Below are 21,674 nucleotides of genomic sequence, written 5' to 3'. Positions count from 1 at the left end.
TTTAGGACCTCGTGTGAATCAGTTATGAAAAAATTAGGACCTAAGTGTTCAATTTTAAAGAATAGGGATCAAAGTGAAGGCACATAAAAAGAATTAGGACCGCCCATGCAGTTTTCTCTTACATATTCCTCAGAACATGCAACGGTCTTGGACTCTTGTTGCCAGTTTGCCACTACATCCAACCTTGGCGATTTCGAATCTTTGCTAACGATTTCCATCAGGAAACATTCTCGCTCAAGACAAACTTTTCACAACGTATGGATCTAGCTTAATTCCAACAAGGTTCGACTACGGGCACATGATTAGAACAGGAAATCCATGTCTCAGCAGCAGCTATCAAGAAGCTGCTGCTTTCTGAATCTAGGACGGTCCCTCCACATGCAGAATTGAAGCTCGAAAGTACGGTACAGGTGCACAAACAAAAGCTGAAAGTATGTCATGTGCCGACAGCAGCATGCGAACAGGGACAGGGTCCTTTTGATTTCTCCTCTACCCGGAGAATAAAAGGCAAACAGGTTTCCTTGTCAAGCACAAACGAGCACGAACATGACAGTAAATGCCATGATTTGATTTCTCCTGCATGAGGATTCGCGAATACAATTGCAATCACGCACCGTTTTCTTTGGTAAGATGAGAAACACCAGGCCATTGTTGCCAGGAAACCCCAGTGGATTTATTGGAATGCAAATGTTGCGCTATGGTGGTACATAATTTGCCGGCAACAGGGGATAGATCCGATCGACGAGATCCATTCGCCACAGTGCCGTCCATTCGCTGGTACTCCATTCCATTACCACGAAGCTTGTACGAAGTAGATGGGCTCTTAATGTGATGCAGAGATGAATGAAGGCTGTCCCGCTCACTTCGAGAGCAGGCCGAAGTAGGGATTCTCCATGGCAGACGCGATCTCAACCCCTGCAGCGTTGAGGAGCGCCACGTCGACCTTGCCCCTCGGCATGTACAGGTAGCTGTTGTTCCTCAGCTTCTGGAACCCGCACAGCTCCAGGAACTCGACGCCGCCTTGCAGACTGCACACCTTGTCCTGTTAAAAGCAGAGTGGTAGGTTCAGGATGAACTGAAGCAGCTTTCTGAAGAAGAAGCTGTATCGCGTTGTGTAGTTACCTTGAAAACAGGATTGCTTAGTCGAATCCTTCTGAACTTCTCCTCTTCTGGGTTCTTTGCTATGTTGGCGATTATCTTCAGCAATATTTGGAATGCTCTTTTGACTCTAGCATTGTCATCCTACAGATAAATTTGCAAACAACACACGTCAATTGGTTTCTGGCATCCGCATAACACGAGGGGTTATTGAGTTATAGAGTTTTGTATGTCTTTGCACAAGAAAACTGCTGAATTCTAAGAGGGTGCTGACATTAGACTGCTGGGAAATAAAATGGAACACCAAGTCCCAAACTACAAAACATAAGCCTAAAAGAGCACATGATGCAGAGCAGAAACTGAACATCCTGGAGTGCAGAAAGTATAGTTTCAGTTATCTGCACTCACAGAAGTAGTGCAGCAGCGCGTGGAATAGTAATCAAGAACTTTTAACACCCCAATGGATCATAAATCATATCTGCATAACGATCATTTTACCTTGTGATTCTTTTTCAGAGTGCGCAGGCAGTCTCTCAGTTGTTCTGATGTTACAACAGGTTCAGTAGGTTTTACCTGATCAGTAAAAAAAAGGTGAGGAGTGTGTTGTCGTGGTTTTGCTCATGAGATGTAGTACTATGTGGGGGCTCTAGACCTTTTTGGGAGTTACTATCGGGGTTGATGCTACTGTATTTTCCTGCGGCAAACCAAGTCCTCTCCTCCTTTCTGCCTGCATAGAGGGTAATAGTTTAGGGCTTTTTAGCAGAGTACAACAAGCAATGTACTATCTCGCTGAGTCTGAAAGTTTAGAAGAAAAGTAGCGGCAAATGAGTAACACAGGGAAATTCCCAGTTGAACATGTAGGAAATTTTAATTGCACTCGACATAATTGATCATTGCATGGTAGGCTTGCTCTATTTCAAGGAGACCAAATTAGTTTAGGCTGAATTTGAAGATGTCCACACACAAAACGGATGTGTTATTGCATGTACCTGTGGGTTTGCGGAGGCAAGATATAGGCATATAGCAGTAACTTTATCGATATGGAAACCAAGAAGTAGCAGTAAGGAGTGCATGAGATTCACTGAACCGTTCTCATATAGAACATTGAAATGAAAATAGCAGATGGAATGAAATATCAAAGGACCGAAATATTAGGTAGTTCAGAATCAGTGGGACCTTATCGTCATTTATACGTTGACGGATTCTCTCTCTTGCTCTTTTCTCCTCCTCTCGTTCTGCTTTTTGACTTTCCATCATGCTGCATTAAATATTATTTTCGCAATGAGTACGTTGAGTTGAAAATGGTGTATGGGTTGCATACGGGTTGAAAATGGTATATGGATTGCATACGAAACCAACCGTTTTCTTTGCCTTTCTTCAAGAATCCGTTTTGCTTCCATAAGATCTTTAGCAGCTTGAATCCTCTCCCTCTTCACAAAACAACAAATAAATTACACATGAAAGATAATGGTCGTAGAATATGTAACAGAGCTCAACAAATACTTTTGCAAGAGCATCGCAATATTAGCACAGAGATGTTGTTCATTAATAACTATAGTAGGTTATAATTTCTATCATCCTCTATCATGTAACACTTAGCACAATGTAGGATGTGTTGTAATTGACTCCCTTGTTGCAAAGCAAGTTAAATGGTTCTCATGTTGATGTGTCATTATTTTTTAACAAACAGTGTTCCTCTATACTACTGCATGCAGTATTCAACACAGTGCAAGATGGTGGACAAGCGACAGGATACAACAAAGAGGGTTTCCCGACCAGCACACAATTTAACATCCCAACAGAGAACAGTGCAGGCCAACATGAAATTCATCTCAAATGGGGCCAACATGAAGTTATTGCATCATAGCTGCTACAGTGAAATGTGATAAGTAAAACCAAAGGAACACATTTTTGCTCTTTCCCTTTTACATTGTTATGATCTTTACTTCTTAATAGCATGGAGAAGTTGTCATACCTTATCCTCTTGGACTTGATTTTGGATTCTCCCTCTTGCTCTTTCTTCCTCATCACGCTTGGACTTGTATAGTGCTAAAATCCTGCAAAGAGCAGGAGGGTTGCAGCCTTGGAGAAATATCAAACAAAATGCAAGCAGCTCACCGAACAATATCTATTCAAAACAAGGTACACACCTTTTTCTATCCTCTTCTCTGTGTTCATCTGCATTTAGTTCTCTTTCCACCAATGAAGTCTCCTGGTAAATGAAGTATGGGTGTGACAAAAGATTATGAACTACAAAACACTAGCCTGGGTAGGTGAGGCAGACAATAAAACGCTGGTGAAGTGACAGGTGGTTGGGATGCGGCACCTACTACTCAACCTTTGACTAGAGTATTACATGGTGTAAGAACATTGAAACAAGGTCAACAGAAAACATGTGCGTTTGTATCTTGTTTACAGACATAATATTTTTAGTTCAATGTGGTATGAGAAATCTTTTATTGAGTCTACGCTGTGAGATATAAATGGAGCAAAAGAATTGAAGTAAATTTCCACCTGGTTCAATCTTTTCCAGTAATGGTTATGAAGGTTCTAGTCCTCCGTGAATGACAAAAAGACTTCACTTAACCATGACATGCTAACATGATTAGAAAGGACTGAGATATCAAAAATTACAAAGAATGTTTATCTGGCACCTTCTGACTTCCAGCTTCAGTTTGCTCCTCTTGTTTTCTCTCCTGTGCATGAGTCCTACAAGAAAACCATGCCCAAGCCGATGATGCATTTTTATACTACAATAGCATAACAAAGGAACAAAATATCAACCGGTACATAGGCTTTTCATGGATAATAGTAAATTGTAATAATACTCTCTCAGTTACTTTATGCAAGTTACCCACGAATTCCAAGCTTGAAGTTTGACCAAGTGACTTACAAACTATATAAGGCATGTAAGTTATGCCACACAACAGTGATACTATTGGATTCATATTGAACAGCATTTTATGATGATATTAATTTTATGTGTAGAACCCCCATTTTTATGATCTATATGTTGTGAAGGTTAAATCTTTAAATGTATGGCAGGCTTGCATAAAGAATGGAGGGAGTAAGCATCTAACTCTGATGCATAACAAGCCTTGCATAAAAAGCAGAGGAAGTAAGCATTTAACTCTGACACATGACTTGCCTTCTTAATAAACATGCTAATACTAGTTCCCTCGCCCAAAAAAAAAATACTAATGCTAGTTAAGAGGAATACTATGCTTATTTGCAACTTCCATTTTTCCAGTGCATGACATCAGACTGTTAATTTAGTAAGTGGGGAGGCTTAATGGGACACTAGCAGCTATTTTATTTTGTAAACAAAGAAGGTTAAAAAAGGCTGTTCACTCCCTTGGACAATCCCCTACTCAACAGTTTTTTCCTTGAGGTATGGCATAGCAGGATGACAAACATAAAAGGAAAATTTGTGGATTGTCAAGTGCAACAACCGGTTCATTCCAAAATCTAGGCGCTTGGGAAAAGGTGGGAAATATACTCAGACTTCAGCACTCCCAATCGTATCTAGGGTCCCCCAGTCAAGTCTCGGACTCATGGTCGTTTTGATATCATATTGATTTTTTTTTTTTTTATATAAAACCACTCCATCCAAAAACTTAGGCTCTTGGGAAAAGGCAAGCAACATTTTCATACTTTCTTTTCTATAGCAGTCTGGAAAAAACTAACCTCACTACTTGAGCGCTGTTTCTCACTTCGTTTGATGTGTCACCACATTCAATGTTGATTTCTCTTGGAACCTAAAACATCCAAGGAGTACCCAGAAGTCAGAACAAGAGCTTTGAAAAACAATTGATATGACAATGCAGAAATGTAGTCATAGAATAAAGGAAATTTACTGGGATTTTAGCACTACAGAGCATTAGGTTACAGACTGCTACACGGACATACACCAACATGTAAGTTGCTTCATATTTAAGCATTTAACAAAATTAGAAACGGTCGAATGCTGTAATCTCAGAGAAAACAATTCACAGTTATGTATTTACAGGATAGCTCCACTGAGAATGGAGTATATCAAGTGGATGCAGAATAAACAAATAACAATTGCATTATTAAGAAATAACCTACCAATGGCAACTGATCAATATCTGGGTCACTTTCATGTTCCAGAAGCCAATTTATCGCAGATTCAAGATTAGAATTACCTGATAAAGACATTGGAACATTTTCTCATTTCATTCAACAAGATATAGAAGAAAAATGAATATTTAAGAAACGTGTTGCATAGCTTTGCAATTATATCATTTACTTTGCAAAATTTCAAGAAACACAAATAGTACGATGGTTCAGCAGTCAGTACAATTATAATTGGTGACCATAGAATCAAATGCCTGCAGTGATAAACTGATAATTGATGGAATGTCAGCCTAACTATAATTGGAACCTATGTAATAGAAGATCTTTACTGTCTAATCTCATTTGAAACAGACGTACCAGAATAATGGAGCGCCCTAATTGAACGAATGGCGGGGAATCCCATTTCTTCAAGTTCACCAAGCATTTTCTTGTCAACTTGTGGGACAGCCATGGCTAGAAGTATATGAATAAGAATAAGAGCATGCAATTCCCACAAAATGGAAAACTAGAGGAGAGAAAAATCGACTTATGAAGAACGTCGGCTCACCTGCCACACAAATTATATAGACAAAGCAATCTTGCAAGCACATTATGAAATGAAGTTAAAGTGGGTAGCCCCATTGTCTTATAGAATTTCAGCTCAATTTGGAGAGATATATATGATAATACTTCTGTTTTGTGTCTAGCTGAAGTTACCACATTCTGCAATTTAGGATATGCAACCTGTTGATATGCTGATCTTAGTCATTACTCTATTTGCCTTAACAACCATACTGGGTAGATCGGTTTTACCACACTGCCTGATGAGTATAAGCTGGAACTACAGGCCATAACGGCACAACTAGGATAAATTGCACAATTTGCATCAAAAGTCTGCAGAGCAAGAAAGCAGGACAAAAGGAACACATAGAATCTGAGTAGTTTGAAGAAGTAATTCAGGTTTCAGGATGCACTGAGACTTTCAATACGGCAAGATGATGAAAGGCAAATAGAAATTCTCACCTTTCAGAGTTTTTCTCCACACTTTGTAACTTTAGAGCTAAGTTGGTATACAATCCTCTATAAGTAGGGTATGAAGCAATGTGTTACTGCACATGGAGAGGGGCATGGGAAAATTATCTGAGGAGGATTAGAGCTTTGCTTCATCTGTACTTCATTCCTGTCTTGTCTTCCCAAATGGTTTTCAGGAAGCTCCAGTGACTTCTTTCTTCTTCCAGTTACTTATACCTTCCTTCCTAATTAGGATTTCTCTCTGGAATCAACACTTTGCTCACAACTGATCAGTTACTTTATTTGGAAATGCTTATAGAAAATCAATAGGGGGACTCAATTAGACAAGAATCAAAAAGGTAGAATTATAAATTTACTGTGCTTCAAGAATTTGATGGTGATTATCAGCATGCAATTCGGCTAAGTTGCCCAAAGACATGTCAGCATTGCCTTGGAGGTAAGTACATGAATTACACAGCAAACATAACAGAGAATAAAAATAAATTGGTTCAATCAAATTGGTATGCCTGTCAAGCCATTGATACATCTTTCCTCAAAAAAATTCATGGATACCTCTGAAGCGCTGATATTGTAGAGTATTGGCAAAAGGTTAATAGGATTTGAGTCCAGAGCTGTGAGAAAGGAACAATTGGTTTTTCCATAGAAGTGATTGGACTATTAGAAGAAGATTTTAACTCCTAACTGGACTTTTCTGCTATTCCTAAAAGGCATAGACGGAGTTCAATCAGCAATATAAGGATAGGTTATTTAGAAATGATCGTGTTTTCATCTAACAAACAAAGCATCCTCAGGCAAGACTGAGCTCATTTATAGTATGAAGACCCCTGTTAGATTCTGAAGATAAAAGATCAAAATGCAGGATCTGCTGCCCATCATTGCAAGCGTGGATTTGGATACTTTTTGAAAGAAAAAAGGTGCTGACACGGCCAATACAGACAGGACAAAATTTTACAGGAATCTCCACGGTTTCCAGATTTCCTGTGAAGGTGGCCTATCTCTGCAAAAATGAAACAAAAATGAAAAAGAACAACTCGGACTTTAGTCTTTTTTGGGCAGTGGGAGTGGGGTTTGGAATAACATCAGTAGGCAAAGAGAGAAATATGAGAACCCTAGGCAGGACTTTTTCCTATAAATTATGTTTCATCCAATTCACTGTTAGCAGCGGAAGAAGTGATCTCATAGGAAGATTCAGGGCTATGAACAAGTTATTCATGGGAATGTTGCCTCACAGTAAGAGCTGATACAACGTTGTCCAGAAGAACAGGATATATTAGTGCATCTGATCAGAAGTGAACCTACAGGATGCATCATAGTTCCATTTGTATGCTTTAACCTACTACCAGTACTAGCATATCCATGTAGCTATTGAACAGAAAAGGTAAGATTTCTCGGGAACTTCTGATGTGATCATCACCCAGCTAATGATTGTAATACCTCAAACCTACTATTTGCAAAACATGCGGCTAAATGTTGTCTTCCATGCTATATCCAGGTACCATTGTCATCATAAATCTCAAGAAGGATTGGAACTATTTCCAATCGTCGAAATGTACTCAATGATTCGTCGATGCTTCTCCTCCATAGTCGCTATCATCTCATCAGCAGCCTCATTGATCGTTCTTGGAAGGTACTTTTCCATCCGGTCAAACCACTCCCCCAATGTCATAGTCTCCAGGCTGCTTCTCCCAGCACGCTTCTCTGCCTTATCCACATCCTCTACATCTCCTCCATTTCCAGCTGCTTCCTTCTTGTCACCCTGTTCCTCTTCTCCACCATCCTTTATCTCCTCACCTCTGTTGTTGTCAGAAGCAGCACACCGAGCATTGGCCATCCCCTTTGGCGCTCTTTGTGCCTGCTCTCTCCCAGCAACTGGCATGATCACCAGGCTGTTTCTCCCAGCACACTCCTCCGCATTCTCCACATCCCCTACCTTTCCTCCACTGACAACCGCTTCCCTCTTGCTATCGTCTTCCTCTTCTCCAGCACCATTTATCTCCTTACCGACATTGTCAGAAGAAGCACACTGAGCATTGGTCATCCCTTTTGGCGCTCTTTGTGCCTGCTCTCTCCCAGCAACTGGCATGGTCTCCAAGATGCTTCTCCCAGCAAGCTCCTCGGTGTTCTCCACATCCTCCACATCTCCTCCATTGCCAACAGCTTCCATCTTGCCATCATCTTCCTTTTCTCCAGCACCATTTATGTCCTTACCGACATTGTCAGAAGAAGCACACTGAACATTGGTCATCCCCTTTGGCGCTCTTCGTGCCCGCCCTCTTGGAGCAACAGGCATGGTCTCCAGGCTGCTTCTCCTAGCACGCTCCTCTGCATTTTCCACATCCCCTACCTTTCCTCCACTGACAATCGCTTCTCTCTTGCCATCCTCTTCCTCTTCTCCACCACCCTTTGTCTCCTTATCGACATTGTCAGAGGCAGCACAGTGAGCATTGGTCATAGCTTTTGGAGCTCTTCGTGGCCGCCCTCTTGGAGCAACTGGCATTTCCTCCAATGCCTTCGCAGTCCCTTCCACTTCTCCCCCAGCTGCCACCTTATCACCCTTCTCCTCTGCCGGTGCAACCACCTCCTCTCTCTCCTCCTCCTCCTCCTCGGGAACAGTCTCCATTGCACAAGGCGCTGTAACCCTTCCCCGAGCCCTTCTGGACCTTGTCGTTCGAGGCACTGGTGGAGGGGCAACCGTAATTGCATCGTTCCCCTCCTCTCCCTTCTCTGATTCAGAGGGCTCAGGATGCTTCCTCCTCGTGCGGCGTGTGGCTACTGCTGCCTTCTCCTCCGCCTTCTCTGGTTCAGGGGGCTCCACAGCCTTCTTCTTCCTACCGCGGCGTGTCTCCACTGCGGCCTCCTCGATCTCTTCCTTACCCGCTTCCAGGGCCTCGGGTGCAGCCGCCTTATTCCGTCTGCTCTGGCGAGTAACCATCCGGGGTTTCTCTTCCTCCACCACCACCACGGCCGCTGCGTCCAGCCCTTCCTTCTCAGCTTCGGAGGGCTCCGCCTTCTTCCGTGTGCTCCGGCGGATGACCGCGGGGGTCGGTTCCTCCTCCACCGCCTTCGCCGTCGGCGCGGCGCGGCGCGAGGAGCGCCTAGGGGCGGGCTTCGCCTCCGAATCGGGCGCGATGGACACGGCGAGCTTGGTGGACTCGCCGAGGACGATTAGGTCCCCGTCGGAGAGCGGGGCCGGGACGGAGGGCGCGAGGCGGGCGCCGTTGAGGAAGGTGCCGTTGGAGGAGCCGAGGTCGGAGACGGCCCACCGGGCCGCGGGTGGCGGGAGGAACTCGACGGCGAGGTGGCGCTGCGACGCGCCCACGTCGCGCACGGCGAGGTCGTTGCCGGAGATGACGCGGCCGACGCGGAGAGCGGCGCCCGCGCGGCACTGCCGGGTCTCGCCGGCACGCGGGCCCTTCTCCACCGCCAGGGTGAGCACCGGCGGCGGAGCGGCCATTGGGAGGAAGTGGGGGACGGCCTGCTTGGTACTCGGGAGTACTTTCGGTCCAAAATGCGGAGGTGTTTTTAATACCCAACTGCTAAAAAGCGCAATCCCTATTCGCCGCTTATTGCGGGAGCGATTCGCTCCCGCTCAAGCGACGGATTGGATGGGCCGGCCCATTAGCGCTTAGGACGTACTGTTTTAGTTTGTTTTTTCGTTTTTTTTCAGGGTTTCTCAGGTTTTTTGAGTTTTTGGATGATTTCTTTTATGGTTTTTTGCTATTTTGGTTTTACTGATTCCAAAATTTGTTCAGATTAAAAAAATGTTCATGTTTGAAATTTGTTCGAATTTGAAATTTGTTAGAATTTGAAATTTGTTCAAATTCAAAATTTGTTCAAAAATAAATTTTGTTCAAATATATTTTTTGTTCGATGTAAAATTCTTTTTGTTTTAAACTTTTTGGTTTTTAATTTTTTCGATTTTGAATTTTGTTCCGTTTTTGTTCAGATTTAAAAAATGTTCATGTTTGAAATTTGTTAGAATTTGAAATTTGCAAGAATTCAAAATTTGTTCAAAAATAAATTTTGTTCAAATATATGTTTTGTTCGAAAAATTTGTTCAAATAAATTTTGTTCAAAAATAAATTCAGTTCTCTAAAACTTCAGATTTAAAATGCCTTAAAACAAAAAACAGATAACAGAAAAAAGAAAAAGAAAATGAAAAAAGAGGGACTACCTTTTATTGGGCCGCAGCAGGGAGGCCCACAAACGAGCTGCTTCAGGCGGGAGGGAGGCTCGCTCCCGCTTAAAGCGGCGCATAGGAGCTCCCGCTAAAAAGTGTTTGGATGCTATTTGTCAAAACGAGCATCCGCTTCCTAGCCGTCCGATCAAGTGGATTAGGCACATCTCAGGCAGGCCCGACAAAATCAGAGCAACCGCTTCCTGTATCGTTCCCGACGACCCTCCTCCCCATCGAGCTCGCCGCCGGCCAGGCAACCGCCGCCGGATCTTGACTCGTGTGTCGCGCCGACGTAGGCTTCCTTCATCGCCGCGCTCTGTGGGCTTCCGCCGCCATGCTCCGAGGGCGTTCGCCGCCGCGCCCAACTATGTTTCTCTTGCCGCCGCCCCGATGCAGCTCCACGCGCTGCTCCTCACCGGCCAGGCAACCGCCACCGTCTGGCCGCGTCCGCCGTAGGCTTCCTTCGCCTCTATGTGGGATTTCGCCGCCGTGCTCCGAGGGCGTCCGCCGCCGCGCCCATGTGCGCTTCCATCGCCGCCGTCCCGATGCAGCTCCATGCGCTGCTCCCCGCTACGGTCTAGATTCTCCGCTCTGCTCTCACCTCTGGTAGGCCCATGCGCGGTGCCTCACTCGGCCGTCGCGAGCCACACCTCTCCTGCGGCTGTAAGAATTTTCGTTGTCTCCACGAGCTGTGTGTACTAGCCGCAGGCGATGGCCGATAGCCCTCCTGATGTGCCTCCAGGTGGCACCCGCCGGGTATGGAGGCGGGTTTGCGACCTCCATACCCGCCTCCGCCACCTCTCCCCGCCACCTCCACCCGCCTCCATACCCGCCGGCGGGTCCTAAACTCCACCAGACCCGCCCCGTGACGGGTACCCGTGACCCGATGGGTACCCATGAACAAAAATCAACTAACTTTATTCCAGTATATTTAGACATTACAGATTCACAATACACATCAATTTCGTTCTCAAATGGATCAATTATTAGAAGTAGATACTCTAATGATCAAAATAAAAATAAAAAGACATGATGTGCATCGCCGTCGGAGGAAGGTTGTCAACCCCGCAACCACCAGAGGCAAACCGGCGCGCTGCACTGCTACCCTCGCTCCTTGCGCTGGAGGAAGCCTAGCCGCGCCCCGCTCCAAGGCGGCGGGATCTGACGATGCGGGGCATCCGCTGCAAGCGGCGACGGTGGCTCTGCCTGGTTGCTCCCTTCCTCGATCTTGAGGTCCTACACCGGCACGGGCCCCACAGCCTCCATGGCGTCGATGGCCGAGAGGAACCAGAGGGTGGAGGACTGGAGGGGGGAGAGTAAGGACTCAGATGTGCGGCAAGTGCCTGGTGCGGGCAACGGTATGGCCTTCATGGCGTTGGCGAACGGGAGGGCGCAAGGTGGAGGGGAAGAGCAAGGACTCTAAGGTGCCTGATGCGGGCGGCGGCGGCGTGAGAGGAGAGGAGAGGGTTAGGTCTGTGCGGGGTGGGAATTGGGATGGGAAATGGATAAATAGAATTAGGGTTTGGGCTAGCCAGTGGGGTGGGTGACTTAAGTTTCCCTTTACACAATGACAGGTCGGATCCACGTGTCTGAGGCGGGTCTACGGGTTGACGGGAATGGGTTTCATACCTCCATACCCGCCTCCGCCAGACCCATTGGGTCAGATAATTTACCATTAAGGGACCCATGGAGTTTTTTCTCACCATACCCTCCTCCATTTGAGGCGGGTACCCACCGGGTTAACGGGTGGCGGGTACCCATTGCCATCCGGAGATGTGCCCCGTGTCTGCTTCTAAGACCGTCCACTGAAGCTTGTGTTAGTTGCACCGCGCTGCTGCGGGTTGATGCGCACGTCCTGCTACCACCGCTCCTGCTACTATATCGCTAGGCTAAAGAAACGGAGAGAGATAATTTTGTGAATACAGAGATAAGACTGGAGCAGAAGATAGAATTAGAACGTTTCTAGTGCAAAAATCACTCGTTTTAGTGCAAAAATCTTAGGAATAGCTCATTGTTTGTTGTATTTTTGTAGTCATTAAGAAACAATCACTCGTTTGTCTAAGTTACCTGCTGCTAGTACTAAATCAGCTAGCATCATTGTCTGTACAAATGGCGTACCATTATCCCGAAGTTGCATATCGATGTACCAAAGTTGCAAAGTGTTTGATATGAATATTTCCATTGCTACTAAGTTGTGTACATCGAAAATCAAGTTACTAACAATACTAGAAAGTATGATTGGCCACCAGTAGAGCAAATTTGATGTCTCAATACTAGTGTTGATGACAATTGTTGCTAAGCGAGTATCATAGAAACTAAGTTGGCACAAAATATAAAAGAAAAAGTAGTGTAACCAACTCTTTGTATGAAGTTGCTTCGCCACAATACTAGAGTTGATTTTTCGCAACAACTGAGTTGGTTTTCAAATTTTTTTTGTTGAAACATATACAAATGGGATCTAGTTTCGAAGATTTCGTCGTAAGAGGTCTAACAATGAAAATGGATCGCAATTTCAACAAATAGTTTAAAAGTTATGACTTTTTTGGAAAAAAATCATATGACATTAAATGCACGTATAATCTTCATGTGCTAAACTTTCTATTTTTAGAGGGAGTGCTTGAGTGGAGTAACTAGCACCGAGTGCTCCCTAGCCGTGTCCTATAATTTAGTCCCACGTCGGAAAATTAAGGAGTGTAGGACCGGTTTAAATACTAGCTTCCTCCCAGATTGTATGCAGATGTGCGTGTTCGTCAGCCGCACTACCTGGAATTCAGGCACAACGCGCAAGACATGAACAAACGCTGCGGTAACCAACATGGGCCTGCCCGGACCGCGCGATGCATTCTGTTCGCGGCCGACCCAAACGGACATAAACTAACAGTTTGGGTCGCCGATTTGGGTCGGCCCGATGGAGATGCCCTTGGTAGTCTTGCTGAAACCCGGATTCTTGTTGGGCCTGGTGGTGTTAAATGGACCTGTTGTGACCAGGGTTTGCTTTAGCGATGCAGAAGCACGGGGTTTCGTGGGTGCTAGGGAGGAGCCCCCATCCACGTGGGTTGACAGGGAATGGACCGCATTCCTCGCCGGTCCGGGCCTAACCAAACGAGGCCTTACTGGGCCTAGACTATTCCCTTCTCCCCTGAGATTCCCAAAACTTATTTTGTGGGTGTTGATCACGCTTGGACGTTGGTGAGCTACCGGCTAGGGGCAAGCGTCGACTTTTAGGAAGTCAATGCGGGCGACCCGCAACTGCTGGCAAGCTGGGGCCGCGACGTGGATGGATTCCGGCTAAGCGCGTGGATCGATTCCGGCGACACACATGCGAGGATCGAGGCAGAGTCCATGTGCTGAAGGCTGCCCCTAGTTCCTAGATGGAACACCTCCAAGGTGCTCCTGGACGAGCACCTGATGGGCGGAGGGGAAGGTGGTCCCATGTGCTCCTGTGCGAGGGATCATGGTTAAGGCAGATCTCGGGAGCACTTGGTCGAGGAGATCATGGTCGAGGATCCCACTAGCACCTGGAAGAAGGCGAGGCGAGGAAGATGGTGCAAGGAGGAAGCGGCCAGGAGGTGAGCCAGATCGCGAGACGAGGTGAGGCGGATCGGTAGATGCGACCTAATTCTAATTTCAAATCAGGGGTAGGAAGGACTTTTTAGAGCTTTTTTCACCTGGTCAGAACACTCCTCCGTCGTTTTATATTTTCGCACGGAGAGAGTACATGCATGGAGGCCTTTTCTTTAGCGATGGAATCAAAAATGCATGCATGCCATAGATTTTTTTTTTTAGATATATGCTGTGAGTGATAGATTTTTTTTTTGAGACTAAAACATTGTGATTAACGAATCACACTGGGGATACAAACGCCCACCGGGGGCACCAACAGCCAGACATGGCGACCGTGCTCGAGGAGCACACTACTTCTAGCTAGGTTGTGAGCTTCCTTATTCGACACCCTACACTCATGGACAACGACCACCTCATCAAGTTCTCGAGCCGTCTCCTTGAACTCCCGCACAACATGTGCATAAACTCCCATTGTACCCTGGTCCATGCTTCGCACCACGTCTAGGCAGTCGCTCGCCACTCGAATCCTTCGAGTGTTTATGTCCTGCGCCAGGGAGAGCGCCTCCCGGCATGCAAGAGCCTCCAGAGTCTCAGCGTCTGTCTTTCCCGGTAGCACCACCGCCGAGGCTCCGCAGAACACTCCCTTAGCATCCCGTGCCACCGCAGCCACCGTGTCGAGGCCCGTATTTTTGCTGACTGCGGCATCCACGTTAATCTTCATCACCCCCGCCGGAGGAGGGATCCACCGTGGCGCCCTGCCACCGTCGCCAGGGGACGCCCGCCGCGGCTGGTGGGCGTAGGCTTGCCCCAGGTCTGCCACATACCGCTCCACGAACAAGTGAACGGACATCGGACTTCTGAACTCCTGCTCATGTATGGCCTTGCGTCTTGCGTGCCAGATGGACCACAAAGTAACAAAGACGGTGGTCTGATCCGTATGCGGTAGTGTGGCCATTAAGACTGAAAGCCAGTCCCGCGCCTTCTCTTCCCCAGAGCACAGCAGATGCTCCGTAACGTCCTCGTCTGCTAGGGCCCATACTGCCCTGACCATCGAGCAATCCAGCAGGGCGTGGCGCCAGGAGTCCTGAGCCCCACATAGCTGGCAGCGATCATCATCGGCCATGTTGCGACGATGACGGACGTCATTCGTCGGCATAGACTGCTTTGCCAATCGCCACAGAAACATCCGTACCTTCGATGGTACTGGTGTACGCCAGAGCATCCTCCACTGCTTTTCCACTGCGGCAGTATCCGAGGTTGCAGCGGTGCCCTCCAACCAAGCTGATCTCCTCTCTTTTGTTGCTATGAGCATCTTATACGCCGATCGCACCATAAACACACTACGGCGATCGTAGTGCCATGCCCAGAAGTCCTCATGACGCCTGGTACTCAGCGGGATCTGTAGAATCAGCTCCACATCCATAGGTAGAAAATGACGTCGGAGTTCCTCCTCTCTCTAAGTGGCCGTGCTCGGGTCCAGCAGCTCCGCCACTCGTGCTGGAGGGTTCTCCGTATCGGGCGTAATGCATCCCAATGGTCTGAGCATGCAATCACGCGGGAGCCATTGCTCCGTCCACGGGTTTGTTGCCTCCCCGTCGCCGATCCGCTTCACCAGGCCCTGTTTGAGAACTTGGAGGCCTTCATGGATTGCCTTCCAGACCTGGGACGCCGACGGAAACGCCGCGGACTCTAGTAAGCCCGAGTTCGGGAAGTACTTTGCCTTGAGTACCCGTGAGCTCAACGATCCGGGGTTTTGCAGAATGCGCCATCCTTGCCTTGCCAAAAGAGCTAAATTGAACAGTTCGATGTCCCTGAACCCTAATCCGCCCATGTGCTTTGGTTTGCACATCTCCTTCCATGACACCCAGCTTGGCTTCCGTTCGCCTTCACGGTACCCCCACCAGAACTTGCGTATCATGGTATTTATGCACTGGCACAACCCCTTTGGCAGTTTGAAAAATGCCATTGAGAATATAGGGATTGCATGTACAACAGATTTGATCATCACGTCCTTTCCTCCTGCTGACAGCAGTCTCTCCAGCCACCCCTGTATGCGGCTCCATATGCGGTCCTTGATATACTTGAAGGCCCCCATCTTGGACCGCCCCACATCCGAGGGCATTCCCAGATATTTTTCATTTAGTGTCTCGCAATGCACATCGAGCACAGTCTTTACACTCTACTTCACACTTCCCGGGCATCCTTTACTGAAGAATATAGAGGATTTATCCCGGTTAATACGTTGTCCCGAGGCCATACAATAGAGATCCAACAGCTGCTGAACTCTACCCGCTGTCTCCATATCCGCCTTGAAAAGCAACAGGCTGTTGATACGTCTCCGACGTATCGATAATTTCTTGTGTTCCATGCCACATTATTGATGTTATCTACATGTTTTATGCACACTTTATGTCATATTCGTGCATTTTCTGGAACTAACCTATTAACAAGATGCCGAAGTGCCAGTTCCTGTTTTCTGCTGTTTTTGGTTTCAGAAATCCTAGTAACGAAATATTCTCGGAATCGGACGAAATCAACGCCAAGGTTCCTATTTTCACCGGAAGCATCCAGAACACACGAGAAGGACCAGAGGGGGGGGCACTGGGCCCCCAGACCATAGGCCGGCGCGGCCCAGGCCCTGGCCGCGCCGCCATATGGTGTGGGCACCCCTTCAGCCCTCCTGCGCCGCCTCTTCGCCTATTTAAAGCCTCCGTCGCGAAAACCCTGAGACGTTCGACGAAACCCACAGAAACCTTCCAGAGTCGCCGCAATCGCGAAGCCAAGATCTGGGGGACAGGAGTCTCTGTTCCGGCACGCTGCCGGAACGGGGAAGTGCCCCCGGAAGGCTTCTCCATCGACACCGCTGCCATCTCCACCGCCATCTTCATCACCGCTGCTGCTCCCATGAGGAGGGAATAGTTCTCCATCGAGGCTCAGGGCTGTACCGGTAGCTATGTGGTTCATCTCTCTCCTATGTACTTCAATACAATAATCTCATGAGCTGCCTTACATGATTGAGATTCATATGATGATGCTTGTAATCTAGATGTCATTATGCTAGTCAAGTGAGTTTTACTTATGTGATCTCCGGAGACTCCTTGTCCCACGTGTGTAAAGGTGACAGTGTGTGCACCGTGTGGGTCTCTTAGGCTATATTTCACAGAATACTTATTCACTGATGAATGGCATAGTGAGGTGCTTATTTATATCTCTTTATGATTGCAATGTATTTGTATCACAATTTATCTATGTGCTACTCTAGCAATGTTATTAAAGTAGTTTTATTCCTCCTGCACGATGTAATGGTGACAGTGTGTGCATCCGTGTTAGTACTTGGCGTAGGCTATGATTATGATCTCTTGTAGATTATGAAGTTAACTATTGCTATGATAGTATTGATGTGATCTATTCCTCCTACATATGCATGAAGGTGACAGTGTGCATGCTATGTTAGTACTTGGTTTAGTCTTTTGATCTATCTTACACTATAAGGTTACTTAAATATGAACATTTAATTGTGGAGCTTGTTAACTCCGGCATTGAGGGTTCGTGTAATCCTACGCAATGTGTTCATCATCCAACGAGAGTGTAGAGTATGCATTTATCTATTCTGTTATGTGATCAATGTTGAGAGTGTCCACTAGTGAAAGTGTAATCCCTAGGCCTTGTTCCTAAATACTGCTATCGCTTGTTTCTTGTTTCTTGTGTTACTACTGCTGCAATACTACCACCATCAACTACACGCCAGCAAGCTATTTTCTGGCACCGTTGCTACTGCTCATATATATTCATACCACCTGTATTTCACTATCTCTTCGCCGAACTAGTGCACCTATTAGGTGTGTTGGGGACACAAGAGACTTCTTGCTTTGTGGTTGCAGGGTTGCATGAGAGGGATATCTTTGACCTCTTCCTCCCTGAGTTCGATAAACCTTGGGTGATCCACTTAAGGGAAAACTTGTTGCTGTTCTACAAACCTCTGCTCTTGGAGGCCCAACACTGTCTACAGGAAAAGGAGGGGGAAGTAGACATCAGCTGTCATCCGCAAAAAGGAGGTGACTGACCGCCGGAGCCGACGGCGCCACCATTAATCCATGGAGCTCTGATGATAAACTGTGATGTTTTAAGAGGCACGAAAGGCCCTCTGCTGCCAACAAGAACAGGTACGGCGATATTGGGTCCCCTTGACGGACCCCTCTAGTCGGAAGGAACTGTGGTAGCCTCCCCCCGTTGAATAGAACCTGGAACGAGACGGTTATGACTAGTCTCATTACCATCCTCACCCATAGGCTGTGGAACCCCAGCTTGAGCATCACTGCCTCCAAGTATCTCCACTCAAGACGGTCGTACGCCTTCCGCATGTCCAGCTTGAGCGCACAAAATCTGTTTTTCTTTGCCCGGTTCCGCTTCATGAAGTGCAAGCACTCATATGCGGTAATGATGTTGTCAGTAATCAGCCTCCCTGGGACGAAAGCGGATTGCTCTTCCGCAATGATCTCAGGTAAACAAACTTTCAGCCTGTTGGCCATGACCTTCGATGCTATTTTAAAGATCACATTGCATAGGCTGATTGGTCTAAACTGCCCCAACTCTTCTGGGCTAGCTACTTTCCGAATCAGTACCAGAAAAGTCTGATTTATTCCCCTGATGTCATCTCTCCCTTCCAGTACACGCAGAACTGCTTGGGTCACCTCTTCCCCACATAGCTCCCAATGGGTTTGAAAAAAGTGTGTTGGGAAGCCGTCAGGTCCAGGAGCCTTTGTGGGAAACATAAGGTTATTCAAATATGAACATTGAATTGTGGAGCTTGTTAACTCCGGCATTGAGGGTTCGTGTAATCCTACGCAATGTGTTCATCATCCAACAAGAGTGTAGAGTATGCATTTATCTATTCTGTTATGTGATCAATGTTGAGAGTGTCCACTAGTGAAAGTCTAATCCCTAGGCCTTGTTCCTAAATACTGCTATCGCTGCTTGTTTCTTGTTTCTTTGCGTTACTACTGCTGCGTTACTACTGCTTGTTTACTGTCCTGGGCAAAGCACTTTTCTGGTGCCGTTGCCACTGCTCATATATATTTATACCACCTGTATTTCACTATCTCTTCGCCGAACTAGTGCACCTATTAGGTGTGTTGGGGACACAAGAGACTTCTTGCTTTGTGGTTGCAGGGTTGCATGAGAGGGATATCTTTGACCTCTTCCTCCCTGAGTTCGATAAACCTTGGGTGATCCACTTAAGGGAAAACTTGCTGCTGTTCTACAAACCTCTGCTCTTGGAGGCCCAACACTGTCTACAGGAAAAGGAGGGGGAAGTAGACATCAAGCTATTTTCTGGCGCCGTTGCCGGGAGGAAAGGTAAAAGGTACTCACACTCCGGTTCTCGGCTACTAAGCTATTTCCCGGCGCCGTAAGTACTCAAAGCTATTTCCTTTAGATCCTGCAATTGCAACTTTTTGTTTCTTGTTTACACTAGTTTGGCATAATGGACAAGAATGAGCTTCTTATTCTATTTCCTGATTTAAAACATGGATTGTTTGATGCGAAAATTAAAAAACCTATGGAATCTTATTTGCATGCTGGTAGTAATATTAGTATGAACGCTTTGAACACCATTGTTGATAATGATATAGAAAGTTCTAAGCTTGGGGAAGCTGGTTTTCATGATCTTTTTAGTCCCCCAAGCATTGAGGAGAAAATTTTCTTTGATGATACTTTGCCTCCCATATATGATGATTATAATGATAGTGGTCTTTTGGTGCCACCTACTATGGAGAGTAAATTTTTTTGTGATTATACTATGCCTCCTACACTTGATGAGAATAATAATGATAGCTACTTTGTTGAATTTGCTCCCACTATTACTAATAAAATTGATTATGCCTATGTGGAGAGTAATAATTTTATGCATGAGACTCATGATAAGAATGCTTTATGTGATAGTTATATTGTTGAGTTTGCTCATGATGCTACTGAAAGTTATTATGAGAGAGGAAAATATGGTTGTAGAAATTTTCATGTTACTAAAATGCCTCTCTATGTGCTGAAATTTTTCAAGCTATACTTGTTTTATCTTCCTATGCTTGTTACTTTGCTCTTCATGAACTTGTTTATTTACAAGATTCCTATGCATAGGAAGCATGTTAGACTTAAATGTGTTTTGAATTTGCCTCTTGATGCTCTCTTTTGCTTCGAATACTATTTCTTGCGAGTGCATCATTAAAACTGCTGAGCCCATCTTAATGGCTATAAAGAAAAGAACTTCTTGGGAGATAACCCATGTGTTATTTTGCTACAGTACTTTGTTTTATATTTGTGTCTTGGAAGTTGTTTACTACTGTAGCAACCTCTCCTTATCTTAGTTTTGTGTTTTGTTGTGCCAAGTGAAGCCTCTAATCGAAGGTTGATACTAGATTTGGATTTCTGCGCAGAAACAGATTTCTATCTGTCACGAATCTGGGCTGTTTTCTCTGTAGAAAAATCAGAAAAATATGCCAATTTACGTGCGTGTTCCTCAGATATGTACGCAACTTTCATTAGTTTTGAGTTTTCTGATCTGAGCAACGGAAGTATTTATTAAAAATTCGTCTTTACGGACTGTTCTGTTTTGACAGATTCTGCCTTTTATTTCGCATTGCTTCTTTCGCTGTGTTGGGTGGATTTCTTTGTTCCATTACCTTCCAGTAGCTTTGAGCAATGTCCAGAAGTGTTAAGAATGATTGTGTCACCTCTGAACATGTGAGTTTTTGATTATGTACTAACCCCTCTAATGAAGTTTATGAGAAGTTTGGTGTGAAGGAAGTTTTCAAGGGTCAAGAGAGGAGGATGATATACTATGATCAAGAAGAGTGAAAGCTCTAAGCTTGGGGATGCCCCGGTGGTTCACCCCTGCATATATCAAGAAGACTCAAGCGTCTAAGCTTGGGGATGCCCAAGGCATCCCCTTCTTCATCGACAAATTATCAGGTTCCTTCTCTTGAAACTATATTTTTATTCGGTCACATCTTATGTGCTTTACTTGGAGCGTCTGTATGCTTTTATTTTTGTTTGTGTTTGAATAAATTGGATTACATCATGCTTGTGTGGGAGAGAGACACGCTCCGCTGTTGCATATGAACACATGTGTTCTTAGCTTTTAATATTCATGGCGAAGTTTCTTCTTCGTTAAATTGTTATATGGTTGGAATTGGAAAATGTTACATGTAGTAATTGCTATAATGTCTTGGGTAATGTGATACTTGGCAATTTTTGTGCTCATGTTTAAGCTCTTGCATCATATGCTTTGCACCCATTAATGAAGAAATACATAGAGCATGCTAAAATTTGGTTTGCATATTTGGTCTCTCTAAGGTCTAGATAATTTCTAGTATTGAGTTTGAACAACAAGGAAGACGGTGTAGAGTCTTATAATGTTTACAATATGTCTTTTATGTGAGTTTTGCTGCACCGGTTCATCCTTGTGTTTGTTTCAAATAAGCCTTGCTAGCCTAAACCTTGTATCGAGAGGGAATACTTCTCATGCATCCAAAATACTTGAGCCAACCACTATGCCATTTGTGTCCACCATACCTACCTACTACATGGTATTTCTCCGCCATTCCAAAGTAAATTGCTTGAGTGCTACCTTTAAACAATTCAAAATTTATCACCTCTGATTTGTGTCAATGTTTTATAGCTCATGAGGAAGTATGTGGTGTTTATCTTTCAATCTTGTTGGGCAACTTTCACC

The 21,674-nt window shown here is 45.5% G+C and overlaps 3 protein-coding genes across 3 annotated transcripts; all 3 read right to left on the bottom strand.

Annotated features, from left to right (window-relative positions):
* Positions 1-537: 537 nt before the first annotated feature.
* Positions 538-6,179, bottom strand: LOC127316652 (uncharacterized). The gene is made up of 13 exons (XM_051347098.2): positions 5,744-6,179; positions 5,554-5,649; positions 5,188-5,264; positions 4,786-4,856; positions 3,753-3,807; positions 3,249-3,310; positions 3,074-3,155; positions 2,458-2,528; positions 2,275-2,356; positions 1,751-1,825; positions 1,597-1,671; positions 1,123-1,242; positions 538-1,042 (listed from the first exon to the last, which is right to left on the bottom strand). Exons 1-13 carry the CDS (start codon positions 5,784-5,786, stop codon positions 860-862), a joined length of 1,092 nt encoding a protein of 363 aa, XP_051203058.1. The 5' UTR covers positions 5,787-6,179; the 3' UTR covers positions 538-859.
* Positions 6,180-7,386: 1,207 nt separating this feature from the next.
* On the bottom strand, positions 7,387-9,705 carry LOC127316650 (uncharacterized). The gene has a single exon (XM_051347097.2). It carries the CDS (start codon positions 9,659-9,661, stop codon positions 7,721-7,723), a length of 1,941 nt encoding a protein of 646 aa, XP_051203057.1. The 5' UTR covers positions 9,662-9,705; the 3' UTR covers positions 7,387-7,720.
* Positions 9,706-15,404: 5,699 nt separating this feature from the next.
* Positions 15,405-16,070, bottom strand: LOC139833641 (uncharacterized mitochondrial protein AtMg00310-like). The gene has a single exon (XM_071823970.1). The coding sequence runs from the start codon at positions 16,068-16,070 to the stop codon at positions 15,405-15,407; it is 666 nt and encodes a 221-aa protein (XP_071680071.1).
* Between the last annotated feature and the right edge of the window lie 5,604 nt (positions 16,071-21,674).

The sequence above is a fragment of the Lolium perenne genome, chromosome 7, assembly GCF_019359855.2.
Source record: "Lolium perenne isolate Kyuss_39 chromosome 7, Kyuss_2.0, whole genome shotgun sequence".
Lineage (NCBI taxonomy): Eukaryota > Viridiplantae > Streptophyta > Magnoliopsida > Poales > Poaceae > Lolium > Lolium perenne.
Note: the sequence above shows the minus strand (reverse complement) of the source record. Positions and strands in the feature narration are given on the sequence as shown.